General features: G+C 40.0%; 1 protein-coding gene across 9 annotated transcripts in view; it reads right to left on the minus strand.

The window, feature by feature from the left end:
- The window catches only part of LOC109102016 (roundabout homolog 1-like), a 171,065-nt gene that overhangs the window by 2,970 nt on the left and 152,435 nt on the right, over positions 1–15,660 (minus strand). For 5 of the 9 annotated variants that reach the window (XM_042739956.1, XM_042739957.1, XM_042739958.1 and 2 more), the window contains 5 exons: positions 14,329–14,703; positions 13,342–13,452; positions 7,497–7,632; positions 6,284–7,080; positions 5,770–5,931 (listed from right to left, as the gene is read on the minus strand). In XM_042739956.1, the coding sequence (XP_042595890.1) occupies positions 5,770–5,931; positions 6,284–7,080; positions 7,497–7,632; positions 13,342–13,452; positions 14,329–14,703 (1,581 nt within the window). Of the gene's footprint in view, positions 1–5,769; positions 5,935–6,283; positions 7,081–7,496; positions 7,633–13,341; positions 13,453–14,328; positions 14,704–15,660 lie in introns of all 9 variants that reach the window. The other 4 variants (XM_042739960.1, XM_042739964.1, XM_042739959.1 and 1 more) reach the window with 2 other exon arrangements.

Consider the following 15,660-nt stretch of genomic DNA (forward strand, 5'->3'; position numbering starts at 1 on the left):
CTAAAAAAACTACAATCTTTTAAAACCTTAATTCACTACCACCTCAATTCACGACTATCCACAAAGCTAGATTTTGCGTTCGCACAAATGTTTTCTGATTTATAAAACCATGTGTACGCCAGAACCTGCGCAAAAATCCCTTTGTAAATCCCAGTCAGAGGAAGGAAGTGCGAATGTGCATCTCCACCCCGACTCCTCCCCGAAATCACCAAATATGGAGCTTACAGCGCCTAGTTTTACTATGCATAATCTCACTTGCATATCATTTCCATGCATATTCCCATCCACGTGACACCATATTTATAACCACCGTTTTTTTAAAGGTACAAGACATCAAGGAAATATGAGATATGGAATATAAATGCCATTTTTATTGCTAAAAATCATCCAGTATTCTTATGTTTTAGCATAAATATATCAAAATCCATAAAACAAAACTGTTTAAAATGAGTTCTCAGATAAATATTTTAGAATAGAGTTGATCTCATTCTTTTCCACTGGCCAAATAGTATTTCAATTGTTTTAAACAATTCAAATCAAATTTAATTTATGCAGTTTTGCTGATAAGGTGAACATCTTTTAGCTATTTTTAGTCTATATTTATTGCAGTGTGAACAGAATTGTCTGACTGAGCACGTCACTAACAAAGTAGCCTATTTAAAAAAAAAAAACAACCTTCCAAATTACAATTTTCTTCAAGTTGTATCCTTCAAATACAATGGTATTTTTCATAATGTTGTGGAGATGCTTTCACACGACATCAACACCTCCATGCAGCTGCGGTTGTACAGTAAGATATTATCATTGGACCTATTCAAACCAGATAATATAGACTGTTCCACCGATCCAGCAATGTCCGCCACAGTATCGAAGTGCGCATCATTATTCTCACTAAAATATTTTCTCCGAACATGAGATATGCAGTTTAGTTTGAAGATGAATTATTGTGCACCTATAGCACTCCTCGCAGTCATTAAAACAGCATGCCACAGGAGGTGTCATCAAGCGCATCCACTAAACATGCCTAAATTCATATAATTTCTTACTTCTGCGTAATGACTTTGTATTTCAGTGATTATCTCCAATTTCTATTCTATTCTAAATTCTATTCTGAATTTTTATTCTAAAAATGACTCATACTAATTTATTATTTTGCACTCCTGACATAAATTACTGTCACTGCAACAATGTTTTATCAAAACAGTGGTCAAATATCGAAGCTAGAATCTATAAACTTTCAACTGATGCACAGTTTCTCCAGATCAAGTAAGAGAGTGTGATGTTTAACGTGCTGTTATCGGCGTCGCCGATCTTTGACCACAAAGGGGTTAATGAGAGTGAAATATTTAGTGTAAATGTGTATATCGAAATGAAAACATGTTTACCTCATTACTTTTCTCACTCCAGGAAAAAGAGTGCGTACGCATGGTCTAGAATGTCCGTTCGTTGCGTCCATATTTACGCCAAGTTTATTTTTTACAAATCCCGAAATGTGCGTGGAAAATTGCGTACGCATTTTATATGCCCATTTTGTGCATACACAACGTTTATAAATGAGACACCAGGACCATTGGGGGAAAAATACAACCGTTTTGACATACCTCTACTGTATGTGGCTTTTTGTAACTGACACGGAAGGGTTAATACATTGTCATAATACTTTGTATTTTTGTAGTTGGTTTGTAGCACAGTTTTTACCACACTTAGCAGCTAATGATTTAGAAGTCTCGCACATTTTACAGAAAATAGCTTACTTCCGCGTTGCAAAATAAGGTCGATATTCACACATGCTAGTGTCCTTCAGAAGCAGACGTTCAGCTAATTGACACCAGAACTCATTTGTCTGGCACCCGGAAGGTGCCATGGAAACACAGCTGTGCTGTTTCGTCGCAACCCTCCAAACAGCTGCACGCTGGAGCTCTTTCCCACCGTCGCACCGCTAGTCAGTCGAGAAACTGTGAATGACGGTTCATCACTGTCACTGGATGTCTCCACGCTTCCCGTGCCAGTTATTCAGGGTTGTTTACAATTGCCGTTCTTGTTCCTTTTAGCATCGGCTAAAAAGGTCGCCCGAGCTCTGTGCATTGAAACCTGATTCAATTTCAAATCAACATGCATATAAAATGACATCCCAACAGGCGCCACAATCACAAAAACAACCGTATTACGCAAACATTGCGTCACTAGGACCCTTTTTGACAAGTTTAAAAAGTGCTAAAATGGTGCTCAGGTGCTGCGTCCACATTTTTACCCGTTCAAGGTCAGACCACACCTGACATCTTTACAGAGCGCGTGTCTCGTTTTGTCGGGGAGAGCTTAGCAGTGCTTCATCACTGCTCTGACACTCAGCAAAATATGAGAAGGGTCAGTGGATGGTGGACGTGGATGGTTTTTATAAGCCCTGTGGTGTCTTGCAGTAGTCAGGCGGCGGATCGATGCCAGGGTGAGAGAGACAGGAGCAGAAGAGAGCTGTTAGATTTAAGAGAGGGCTCTCTCTCTGCTTCATACAACAGCTAGCGCTGCTGTCCTTATTTGTGTGAGAGTGCCTGCACTGCCGTGAAATTACTAGTAGTGTAAAACACGTCCTTTCTTGCTTAGATGTGGTATGAATGATCGATGTTGAGTGCATGTTTTTTGCACTCAAAAGTTTGGTGTCAGTAAGATTTTTTTTTTTTTTTAAAGATGTGAATACTTTTGCTCAACGAGAATACATTGAATTGATAAGAAGTGAAATTAAAGACATTTACAATCCAATTACAATTCAAGAGTTGTGTTACAAAATAATGCTCTTTTGAACTTTCTATTCATCAAAGAATCCTGAACAAAATGCATCAATTTTCACAAAAATATTAAGCCTCTCAGCTGTTTTCAACATTGATAATATGAAATATTCCTTAAGCAAACCAGAATATTAGAATGATTTCTGAAGGATCTTGTGACACTGAAGACTGGAGTAATGATGCTGAAAATTCATCTTTGCATCACAGGAATAAATTACATTTTAATCTGAAAATGTACAGATTAAATGTAAATTACATTAAATTGCATCTGGAAATAGATCTTTTAAACTTTAATGGACAATATTGCAGTTTTTGCTGTAAATTTGCTGTTTTTGATCAAATAAATGCAGCCTTGTTGAGCAAAACAGTTATTAAAAAAAACCTTTCTAACCCCAGACTTTTGAACAGTATCTTATGCCTTTGCAAATGCATCAGCTATTTAATAAAATTGATGGTTGAAATGCTATTATAAAACAACGTTATAAATCAACTCAAACTGCTTTACACATGCCATTCAAGGTTAATTTTTCATATCACTTTTCACTTTTTTTTTCAATAAATAATTTTTATTTACTTTTATTTGATTATTTTTTTTAATTAATTTTGGGATCATTTTAAGTTTTTTTCATAAATTATCATAAATTCTCTAATTTACTTTAAGATTTAATTTATAAATTGTAATATATATATATATATTTTTATCATTACTAGTAATTGCTTAACATATTCTATTCAAACAGGGACATAACACCTATTTCTACAGCCTATATCTAAAGTTTTATTTTGCCTGGCTGCAGTGAAAAGAAACAGAACACATCTCAGCTGACCAACAAAATTACTACATTGAATTTCCTTCAAAATCTGACAACAAAAAACAGTATTTGCTTCAAAACGTTTCATAACCAAAGATATCCCTCAGCATTCCTGCAGAAAACTTTCCTTGAAATCTGAAAACAAACTTCTAATAGAAACTTGTAAAAGGAGGAAACTAAGACAAAGAGAGGGAAGAACGTCTGGAAAAGACTGGCTCTTTTCTCTCCAGACAGAAGTGGAGGCAGATGAAAGGTTAACAGGGCCTTCTGGAGAGGAGTTGGAGGAGGACGAGATAATAAGCCTGGTGTCACCCAAAGCACTGAGCAAACAAGAGCAAAATTAACAGAGGCGGGGGGAGTGTGTGTTTGACGCCTGGTATTTGGGGGGTTGGTAGGCAATCTGCGTTTCAGATCATTTAGTTTTGAGTGTGTTTGTGTGAAGCGCATTCAAACGACAACCTTCTTCTTTTCCGTGCGAAACGCTGTATTTAACCCTCCCACACAGCGTAACTCGACCAAGGCCTATCAAATCAAATCACACATTCAACAGAAACTTGAGCTGACACAGACTGATCAATCTGGGTCTCTTCAGCGGCCAACAGCGAACAAAGACGAGAGAGAGAGGGAGCGGAGGAGATTAGAAGAGGGGGAGGAAGAGATTACAGTGAAGGGAGGGAGAGAAGGACAGATGAGAGGGGCTAGTTGATCTGATAGAGCCGACCAAGCCCTGTGTGTGTCTGATATTAAATCTTAGTGTCAACACACAAGCACAACTGACTCGATGATGAGACGCAGCAGATGAGACCGTGTGCACAAATACACACTCACAAATGCGAGCAGAAAGTTTGGATGTGTTTGTGAGCACTTCCTTTTGCAGTTCCACACGCATCACACACAGATAACGTGACCTTTCTGAAGCCTTCAGAGAGCTCTTCAGTGAAGCTTTTGCACCTGCTGCAATTTCATTCGAGACTGAAGCAGAGTGGTCGCTTCTGACACACTGTAGGTGGACGCCGCCGTCCCACTCAACTGACCTCTCCACCCCCCCTCGCTCTTTATGATCCTGCTCTGTGTAGATTAAATGTTTGGAAGATGCTTGTTGTCTTGTGTGTGGGTAGCATAGCATCCATGGACTTTTTAATCATCTTCAACATTTTAGGTTAAATCAACATTTATGTGAATGTATGACCACCATTTTAAATGGATCACAAGGGTTGTGTGAACAATATGAATCGTTGTAAAGAACTGGTCAAAAACACATCAGTGTCACACAAGTTATCGGTTTGAACTAGTCTAAAATCATTGAGAGCAGCTGTTTGCACACTAAATTATGTTCATAGCATAGTCATAAGAAAACAATTATATATATATATATATATAGTATATATATATATATATATATATATATATATATTAGATTACATGAATTAGATTATAATATTAAATTGAAAAATAACAAGAAATTATTTTACCAAAATATATTCATAATATTTGAAAGAAATAATATAAAGTGTACAGTATATTACAAAATTGTAATCATTTTATGATTAAAAAAAAAAAACTATTATTTTCTTAAAAATATTGGAACATCATATTGTAACAATGTCAATTATAATATTTATATATTTTTTAATTTGAATAAATCATTATAAATTGTTTAACTTTTGTTTATTATTTTATATTTAATATTTTGGTAGCATTTTAAAGTTTAGTTTAAAGTTTAGTTGAAAATGTTCATAAAATTACAAATTATTTAATTTACAATTAAATGTATTTTATTTTATTTTAATATTATTATTATCATCATTAATAATAATAAAAAAATGATTAAAAATATAATATTTAATATTTTGGTAACATTTTAGTTTAGTTTTCAAAAAATATTATGAATTATGTAATTTACTTTTAAACGTATTCTATTTATACATGGTTAATAATAATAATAATAATAATGAATACAAGTTATTTAAAACATTGTAATTCATTTTATTTTTAATTTATTTTTATTTTATTATTTTAATTAATTTGTTTATTTTTGTAGTATTTTACATTTTTTATTATTATTTTTCTATTTTCTCTTAAAAATGAAAAAAAAAAAAAACAAAAAAAAAAAAAAACAAGATAAGTGTTTAGAATTCATGATTCATGACTGAAAGCAGAAAGCAGTGTGGACATACCCTCTGTATAGGCCTCTCGACGCTGGTAGCCTGTCTGAGCAGCTGGATGTTGTTTTTGCCTCTTTAGGGGCCTCCTCTGACCCGGGGCTGCACTAACGTTACTGTCTGTGGACACTGGGCTGCCTGGACGGTGTCCCGCAGGGAGGTTTTGGTATTTCCGTGCTGCTGGCAAATTAGAGGACAGAGGGTTTGCTTAGTTCAGCTCTATTAAAGGCCGCAGAATTGAATACAAATTAATTTAGCCACTGTAGGATGTATAGTATTACAGTTAAGGTCTCCATTTAAAACAATTATTCCATTTAAATTCATGAGCAAATATGGGGCACTTCCATATCTTCTACAATTTGGCATTTTTCTAAGTAAAACAGAATATTTTATGGAAAATAATGTAGGTTGGGCTTGAGTTTATCCAGAAAATTTGATTTAGGAGTAGGTTTATATTATTAGGCCTTTTTTAATTATGCACAATAACGTTAGGAACGTTTATTAAGAAAGCATATACACTTTCCAGTACCTCCAGACACTGGAAGCTGATGGTGGCCTTTCCCAGGATGCTTTGCCACTCGTAAACCAGCATATTCGGCCGCAGCTGCCACGGCCTGGGCGAAATCAGCATCGGTAAAGAAAGATCCGTCCGATGAGCTGACGGCGCTGGAGCGACCCGACGAGGCATTATCCTCCTCTGAAGCCGAGCCCCAGCCGTTGATCATAGACCCGGTGACAGAGCTCTCCAGGTCACAGGTGCTGGAGGCCGGGGTCTGTTCCAGGCCCCGCAGGAGAGCCCTTTGCTGGGGCAAGTGCTGCTGGTGAGGGTGGGTGTGGAGCTGGTGGACTCGAGCCACCTCTGCATCCGTCTCGTCACCCTCTTCCTCATCCTCTTCTTCCTCCAGGCCGTCTGTGTCCAGACCAAGGGGGCTGGAGATGTAGCCATACGTGTGCGGAGGGGAGAGGGGGCGTGGTGGAGGGGGTGGGCTCACCAAGAGTCGCCTAGGAGGACGACAGACGTCAAATGTATGAAACTGTAAATGGTTCAAAAAGAAAAGTATTGTTAAGCTGTTGCAGCTGGCGTACCTGCGCTCGTGTAGGTCAGGGTTATCCTGCAGCATGGGCTGCATCTCCTCCTGAGGGGACGGGGTGAGGGTCGCAGTGGACTGGTGACTGTAGGACACGGCGGCAGGTGAGGAAGCCGCTCCCCGTACGGGAGGCGTAGGTCCGCGCTCCAGCTCCACCTCTTCCTCCTCCTCTTCTAGCTCGTCAGGTTGCAGATACATACGAGACGGCGGCAAGGGGCACTGCAGGTCTGTGTCATAACTGAAGAGAAAACCAAAAAACATGATCACTTTGAAAAACTAAAATCGCCAAAATTTTTGGAAGTTGCTGTGCAAACTGTCTGACAAATGTCTTTTAAAATAATAGTAATTACTTATATTATACATTTATATATTCATGTTATTTTAAAATATTGTTTTATTAATTTTATTCTTTTAATTTGTAATAATATTTTGTTGATTTATTAATCTACTTAAAATTATATTTAAAATAATATCTTATTAAAGTTATTTGCATTGTAAGCATACTGTACACCATAAGTCAAACAATTTGTATTAATATTTTGTTGCTTTATTAATTTAATATTATCATAAAAATCTGAAATGTAATGTAATTCCTAATGTGCATTGTAAGCATACTGTACACCATAAGTGAAACATTTTGTGTGTTAATCTAACCTGTCATCCATTGCAAGGGTGTATTCCTGACATGGTGGTGGATTAACCGGAGGAGGAGGCAACAGTTCAGTCCAATTCATTGGGTTCTGTTTGAACTGTTTAGTTGATCGCCCACCTTTCTTCTGTCCTTGACTTCCTGTAAAGCAAAAATAAATGAAAAATACACAATTAGAGTGATACAAACAGAGCTATATCAACTCCCAGCCCACAATGTCATCCAAACTTATAAATTAATTTGATTGCAAACTAAAATGCTGTAATAAGTTCTGGTTCATTTCATTTTCTGTTAGTTTGTTTGAGAGCTTGATGCATGCGTGATACAAATGGCACTTACACACTCAGGAGAAGCAACATTAATGACACCCACACCATAATTTATGTGGTGTAAAATGCTTATGCGCATTATCTCTCTATTTGTAATTAACGTTGCGCTCTCCATCAAAAAATGAGTAATTTTTCAAAACTAACACTCTCCATTGCCCAGAGGAGAGGTAGAGAGAGAGAGAATTAAAAAGAGAAACATTGGAGGCCAATTAACAAAAAGGAATTAAAATTCAGAGCCAATGAGCTGTGAGGACCTCCACACACTCAGACCCTCTCTTTAATTACCTGAACTTCAAATACAATATAAAAATAGATATGATGCATTACGCCAGCAGCCTTGCATACGCCGCAGAATGGGCCTCATTTATCTTTGTCCTGCAACAAACACCGGCTTTCTGACAACATTATCCCCCTTTCTTTGAGTCGGATGGATGAACGCCGAAGTAATTAATGACGGTGTGGCGAATCGCAAAAAGGGAGGGGGATAGCCTCCAAAGCAGACACATCCCGGGAAAATGCGACAGACCTTAGAAATCTGCTGGGAACAAGGTTTTAACTAAAGGAATTAGGACTGAAAGAGAGATTGTTGCTGCCGTGTAAGATATGCACTTGTACACCTCAGAAATCGTGAGGAAGGATCGCCTCCTTTTGTTCGGACTCAAATGTTTCTCTTTGTTCCCCAGAGTTTCTCAATAATGAGTGCGCGATTTGTAAATGTCCTGTTTTGCATATGATTTACTGCCTCTTAAAGTGATGAAAAGGCTCTGAAATAATGGAAATGAGAAGAAAACAGAATAATGCAATAAATTGCAGGCTAACCGTTTAGGAGGTTATGTGTGCAGGTTTTTATGACAACTTGGTTGGTTGGTTGGGTGGTTGTATGGATGGATGGATGGATGAACAACAGAACTTTAGAATGATTGATGGAGGAATGGATGGATGGATGAACAACAAAACGATGAATGGATGGATGAACAACAAAATGATGGATGGATGGATAGATGGATGGACGGATTGATGGACGGATACATACAAACCCGATTCCAAAAAAGTTGGGACACTGTACAAATTGTGAATAAAAACAGAATGCAATGATGTGGAAGTTTCAAATTTCAATATTTTATTCAGAATACAACATAGATGACATATCAAATGTTTAAACTGAGAAAGTGTATAATTTTATGGGAAAAATAAGTTAATTTTAAATTTCATGGCATCAACACATCTCGAAAAAGTTGGGACAAGGCCATGTTTACCACTGTGTGGCATCCCCTCTTCTTTTTATAACAGTCTGCAAACGTCTGGGGGACTGAGGAGACAAGTTGCTCAAGTTTAGGAATATGTTGTCCCACTCTTGTCTAATACAGGCTCTTAGTTGCTCAACTGTCTTAGGTCTTCTTTGTCGGATTTTCCTCTTTATGATGCGCAAAATGTTTTCTATGGGTGAAAGATCTGGACAGCAGGCTGGCCATTTCAGTACCCGGATCCTTCTTCTACGCAGCCGATGTTGTTGTAATTGATGCAGTATGTGGTCTGGCATTGTCATGTTGGAAAATGCAAGGTCTTCCCTGAAAGAGACGACGTCTGGATGGGAGCATATGTTGTTCTAGAACTTGGATATACCTTTCAGCATTGATTGTGCATTTCCAGACGTGTAAGCTGTCCATGCCACATGCACTCATGCAACCCCATACCATCATAGATGCAGGCTTCTGAACTGAGCGCTGATAACAACTTGGGTTGTCCTTGTCCTTTTTAGTCCGGATGACATGGCGTCCCAGTTTTCCAAAATGACCTTCAAATTTTGATTCGTCTGACCACAGAACAGTTTTCCACTTTGCCACAGTCCATTTTAAATTAACCTTGGCCCAGAGAAAATGCCTGTGCTTCTGGATCATGTTTAGATATCGCTTCTTTTTTGACCTATAGAGTTTTTGCCGGCAAGGGCGAATGGCACGGTGGATTGTGTTCACCGACAATGTTTTCTGGAAGTATTTCTGAGCCCATGTTGTGATTTCCATTACAGTAGCATTTCTGTATGTGATGCAGTGCCGTTTAAGGGCCCGAAGATCACGTGCATCCAGTATGTTTTTTCCGGTCTTGACCCTTACGCACCGAGATTGTTCCACATTCTCTGAATCTTTGGATGATATTATGCACTGTAGATGATGATAACTTCAAACTCTTTGCAATTTTTTTTGCCGCAGCATAGGGGGAATTGCTGATCCTCTGCCCATCTTGACTTCTGAGAGACACTGCCACTCTGAGAGGCTCTTTTTATACCCAATCATGTTGCCAATTGACCAAATAAGTTGCAAATTGGTCCTCCAGCTGTTCCTTATATGTATATTTAACTTTTCTGGCCTCTTATTGCTACCTGTCCCAACTTTTTTGGAATGTGTAGCTCATGAAATCCAAAATGAGCCAATATTTGGCATGACATTTCAAAATGTCTCCCTTTCAACATTTGATATGTTATCTATATTCCATTGTGAATAAAATATAAGTTTATGAGATTTGTAAATTATTCCATTCCTTTTTTACTCACAATTTGTACAGTGTCCCAAGTTTTTTGGAATCGGGTTTGTAGGTAGATAGATAGATAGGTAGGTAGGTAGGTAGGTAGGTAGGTGGGTGGATGGGTGGGTGGATGGATAGATAGAAAACAAGATGGCACCGATCATGATGGCGGCCTCCGTGGTGACACATCAACTTGTTTTTGTTAGTTTTGTTAGTTTGTCCTGTCTTTATTTATATTCCTGCAATCAGTTTCACCAGAGACGAATTGCTGGACATTCGGCACTACACATCACCCGATATATTACCGGTTTTCTACTATTCTGATGTTTTGCTGGACATAGTAGTTGGCGGAGCAGTTGCGCTGATCACACGCTTCAGGATGCGCAGACGGGGGAAGAGAACTGGCGCGCTTGTGAAGCTCAGGAAGCGCGGATTTCGAACGCCGTTCCCTAGCATCCATCTGGCGAACCTCCGCTCTCTACCCAAGAAAACAGACAAACTCCTTCTGCTCTCCTGGACAAATAAGGATTTCTCACACTCTGCTGCTCCTAGTTTCATGGAAACTTGGCTAAACGATGACATTCCAGACAGCACGCTCCATCTGCCAGGCTTTCAGCTGTTCAGAGCAGACCGTGGTTAACCATTTTTTTTAACGATTAGGACTCTCTGATCACTGTTTGGTTCATATTATACCTTCCTACAGGCAGAAACTAAAATCAGCTAAACCTGTATTAAGGACTGTAAAAAGATGGACTAATGAAGAAAAGCAGGATTTACAAGCTTGTTTTGACCTCACTGATTGGAGTGTTTTTGAAGCTGCTGCCACCGATCTGGACGAGCTCACAGAGACTGTAATATCATATATCAGTTTCTGTGAAGATATGTGCATTCTTACCAGGACTCATCTAACGTACAACAATGACAAACCATGGTTTACTGCAAAACTCGGACAGCTTCGTCAGGCCAAAGAAGATGCTTACAGGAAGGGGGACACTGTCTTGTATAAACAGGCCAAATACACACTGGAAAAGGAGATCAGAGTGGCAAAGAGGAATTATTCTGAAAAAATAAGGACTCAATTCACTTCCAGCGACTCAGCATCAGTATTGAAAATTCTGAAAGAGATCACCAACTACAAGACACCATCCACAAGCACTGTGGAGAATCAACAACTGGCAGACGATCTGAATGAGTTCTACTGCAGGTTTGAAAAAAAAACAAAAAAACAAACCTGCCCTGAACACCTCTACACACAACCATTCACACCTCCTGCAACCCCACTCTTCCCCACACCTGCACCTCAAATCAGTGAAGACGAGGTCGCCAGGTCTTCCGGAAGCAGAAAAGGAAAAAAGCACCAGGCCCAGATTGTGTTACATCCAGCCTGTCTGAAATCCTGTGCTGACCAGCTGGCCCCCATCTTCACACAGATCTTCCACAGATCACTGGAGCTGTGCGAAGTCCCTTCATGCTTCAAACACTCCACCATCATCCCCATCCCAAAGAAATCCAAAATTTCAGGACTAAATGACTACAGGCCTGTGGCTCTAATGTCTGTGGTCATGAAGTCTTTTGAAAAACTGGTGCTGGCCCACCTGAAGGACATTACTGGACCCTTACTGGATCCTCTTCAGTTCGCCTACAGAGCAAACAGGTTTGTGGATGATGCAGTCAACATGGGACTGCATTATGTTCTGCAACATCTAGACAGACCAGGTACTTATGTGAGGATCCTGTTTGTGGACTTCAGCTCGGCCTTTAACACTATCATTCCAAACATCCTCCTGCCCAAAATAACTCAGCTCTCTGCGCCCACCTCCGTCTGTCAGTGGATCAATAGCTTCCTGACAGACAGGCAGCAGCTAGCGAGGCTGGGAAAATACACATCCAGCACCCGTACGAACAGCACTGAAGCTCCTCCGGGCTGCGTTCTCTCCCCACTGCTCTTCTCCCTGTACACCAACGACTGCACATCTAATGACTCCTCTGTCAAGCTCCTGAAGTTTGCAGACGACACCACACTCACTCATCAGTCTCATTCAGGATGGTGACGAGTCTGCTTACAGACAGGAGGTTAAAGAGCTGGCTGTCTTGTGCAGTCTCAACAACCTGGAGCTCAACATGCTCAAAACAGTGGAGATGATCATGGACTTCAGGAGCCCCCTGCTCTCCCTCCACTTACCATCATGAATAGCACTGTGACTGCAGTGGAGTCATTCAGGTTCCTGGGCACCACAATCTCTCAGGACCTAAAGTGGGACACTCACATTGACTCCATTGTGAAAAGGGCCCAGCAGAGGTTCTACTTCCTTCACCAGCTGAGAAGGTTCAACCTGCCACAGGAGCTGCTGGAACAGTTCTACCCCGCCATCACTGAATTCATCCTCTGCACTTCTATAACTGTCTGGTCCAGCTCAGCTACCAAATCCGACCTCAGAAGACTACAGAGCGAATCATTGGTACAACCCTCCCTTCTATTCAAGAACTGTACTCATCCAGAGTGAGCAAAAGGGCAAGCAAAATCACTCTGGACCCCTCACATCCAGCAAACTCCCTCTTTGCACTGTTGCCATCTGGACGACGCTAAAGAGCTCTGAGCACCAGAACAGCCAGACACAGGAACAGTTTCTTCCCCCAGGCAATCCATCTAATGAACACTTGACAATAACCGTGGAACAGACAACACTATTTATACACTCATACACTATCTAACACATACTTAGTCTACACTTCAATTTGCACATAATATACCTGTACATACAAAACTGTCTATTGTAATATACCAGAACAATTTATATATTGTTATTCCTTATTTACTTGTTCTATTTTTTTATTATTCTTTTATTATCTGTGTTTTTGTTCTGTTGCTGTCATTCTGTTGCACTGTTGAAATTTCTGTTATGAAAACAAATTTCTTGAACCTAGCAATAAAGCTCATTCTGATTCTGAGCTAGATAGCTAGATAGATAGATAGATAGTGATGGATGTATTGATGTCTTACCAGAAGTGCTGCTCCCCCTGTCGGAGCTGCTGTAGGTTCCTCCTGTTAGGACGTCCTGGGCCTGGTTATAGGGGATGGTGCCTGAGATGGGCCCCTCACCTCGAAAGTGGTCTAAGGGATTGCAGCCAAGAGATTTTGAGTTTTAGTTTTTATTATACATACAGGTAAGGCATTATGAGCCAGTCCTTTACATACCAGAGTAAATGAAAAGAAAAGAAAATGGAAAAAAAAGTATTGTGACCTAGACAAATGAAAGCTCTTATAAAATGCAGACACTTCAATGCAGAACGCTTCAGAGTAGAACATCAGACAGGTGAGTGGTAAAAGGTTACAAAAGGGTTTCAGTCATAAGCTGTTATGACTTGTTGGTGACTGGTTTCAATTGTCTACCAAGTGTGAAATATCACACCCACACGCAGTTAGATTCATGCAAGTTGAGTCAAAAAGCAAACACAATGACCTTTTTAGTGGCTCAATATGAAGCAGCAGATAATGGATAGCTTTGAGCTTGAGTTACATTCCCCCTTATTTGTACAGTTATCTAAGATCTCTGGCTTCACACTGTTTTGAGATATCTGACACTTTACAGTCTACTCTTTACCTTCATCCCCATCCAAACAGTAAAACAACAGCTATAAATATGGATTAAGTTTACTAGCAGAGCACAGAGTTGAATTACACATATAAGCAATATGAGCAACCGTGACAGATTAAAAAAAGGGGTTTGAAAGTGAAAAAGCCACATGTAAAGGTGCCAGGGAGGCTATCAGGCATCAAAATCGTGTAACGCTTTTATTGTGGTCTGAATATGAGGAGACAATAGAACAACAAGACAAGAAGAGCAGCAATTTGATGACGCACCTTTGTGGTAAACCGTGAAAAACATGGCATGGGTTTCTTTGAAGAGCTTGAGCTAGTGTTTAAAATCAAATTCAAATAAATCTGCCTTAAATTTTCGGAGACCGCAAGGAAATCCACAAAACTCACCCTTGTTCAGTTTGTTTTGCTCCATGACGTTATACTGCAGTGGCGTGTTGATGTCAGCCTGTTTTTGAGGTGTTCCCTGGCTGCTCTTCCAGCTCTGCTTCTCATTAAGGTCAGCACTTCCTCCTCCACTTCCGCCGCTGCTGCTGTTCACGTTGTTGTTGGCCAGGCTGGATTGGATGAGCTGGGTGGTGGCGTAGGGTGTAGGCTGACCACCAGGACCCACGAAACGGCCATCCTTTAGGTTGGGGCTGTTGAAGGTCTTCATCTCGTTGATCTTGTTGGAGAGGTCCACGTCGCTGTAAAGGCCCGTGTCGGGAGCTAGAAGGTTGCTGGCCTTGTTGTCCATCTGGTTGCTGTAGTTGGCAATGCAGTCGGCTGGATGATAGAAGAGGAGTAAGACATTTTGAGAGCCAAAGGACTGTTTAGGATCTAAGGATAAACCTGGATTCTGCTATCTTGTAGGTATTGATGTACTGATCAGACTGAAGTGCTTTTAAAATAAGGGGACATTTAGAGGAAGTCTAAATCATGGAGTGAAGACACTAAGTTGGTGAATTCTAATTAGCTTTATACCAACAAGAATGAAAAAAGGACACTTGAAACCAGAAATTTCAAAGATAATGTTGAATACTCGTAATACAAGGTAACACTCGTTTCATCAGAATCCCTGACACTGTACTATGATCCTCCTCCTCCTTCTCCTTCGTCCACGACACAAGCCAGGCATGTCACTTTGAGTTTCTCGAGCAGCCACAAGAAAGGCATCCCAGCTCATCAAGCAGGATGTTCCAACACGTCCGAATCAAAAGCCTCCGAAACGAGGAACGCTGTAAAAGACCATCCTCTGACAGATCCAATTTTCCCCGGCTCATAAAATATTCAAATCCTCCTCGGGATCTGAGTGAGAAGCTTGGCGCGTAAATACCGCGGCCTGCCATTGGACGGATTTCGATCATGGCTCGTGTTTCCACAAGAAGAAACGGCTCTGCACTTCAAAGGTTGACATATCAATGATAAAAGATCCCATGGAATGAGACCAACTAAGTCGTCTTTCCAGTGAAGCCCTGTGGGTACTGATCCGGTTAATATCCTGGAGATTTTTTAGTATTTGGCACACCAGGCAAGCGGGTGTCAAGCTTTTAAAATGTCATGCTGTGAGAAACACTCAACGTTTATCCTTCATTCCTGCTTTGATGAAGGCGACAGGGATAAAATCTAGTGTTAGTGAAAACACACTCCCAATAAATGGATATCAAAGGCAAAGCCAAGCTTTTTGGGTTGAAAAAGCCCCATCTACGGTTTCTGTGGATAGTCTGAACGAACACAAAGCCT

The sequence above is a fragment of the Cyprinus carpio genome, chromosome B15 (genome assembly GCF_018340385.1).
Source record: "Cyprinus carpio isolate SPL01 chromosome B15, ASM1834038v1, whole genome shotgun sequence".
NCBI classification, from domain to species: domain Eukaryota; kingdom Metazoa; phylum Chordata; class Actinopteri; order Cypriniformes; family Cyprinidae; genus Cyprinus; species Cyprinus carpio.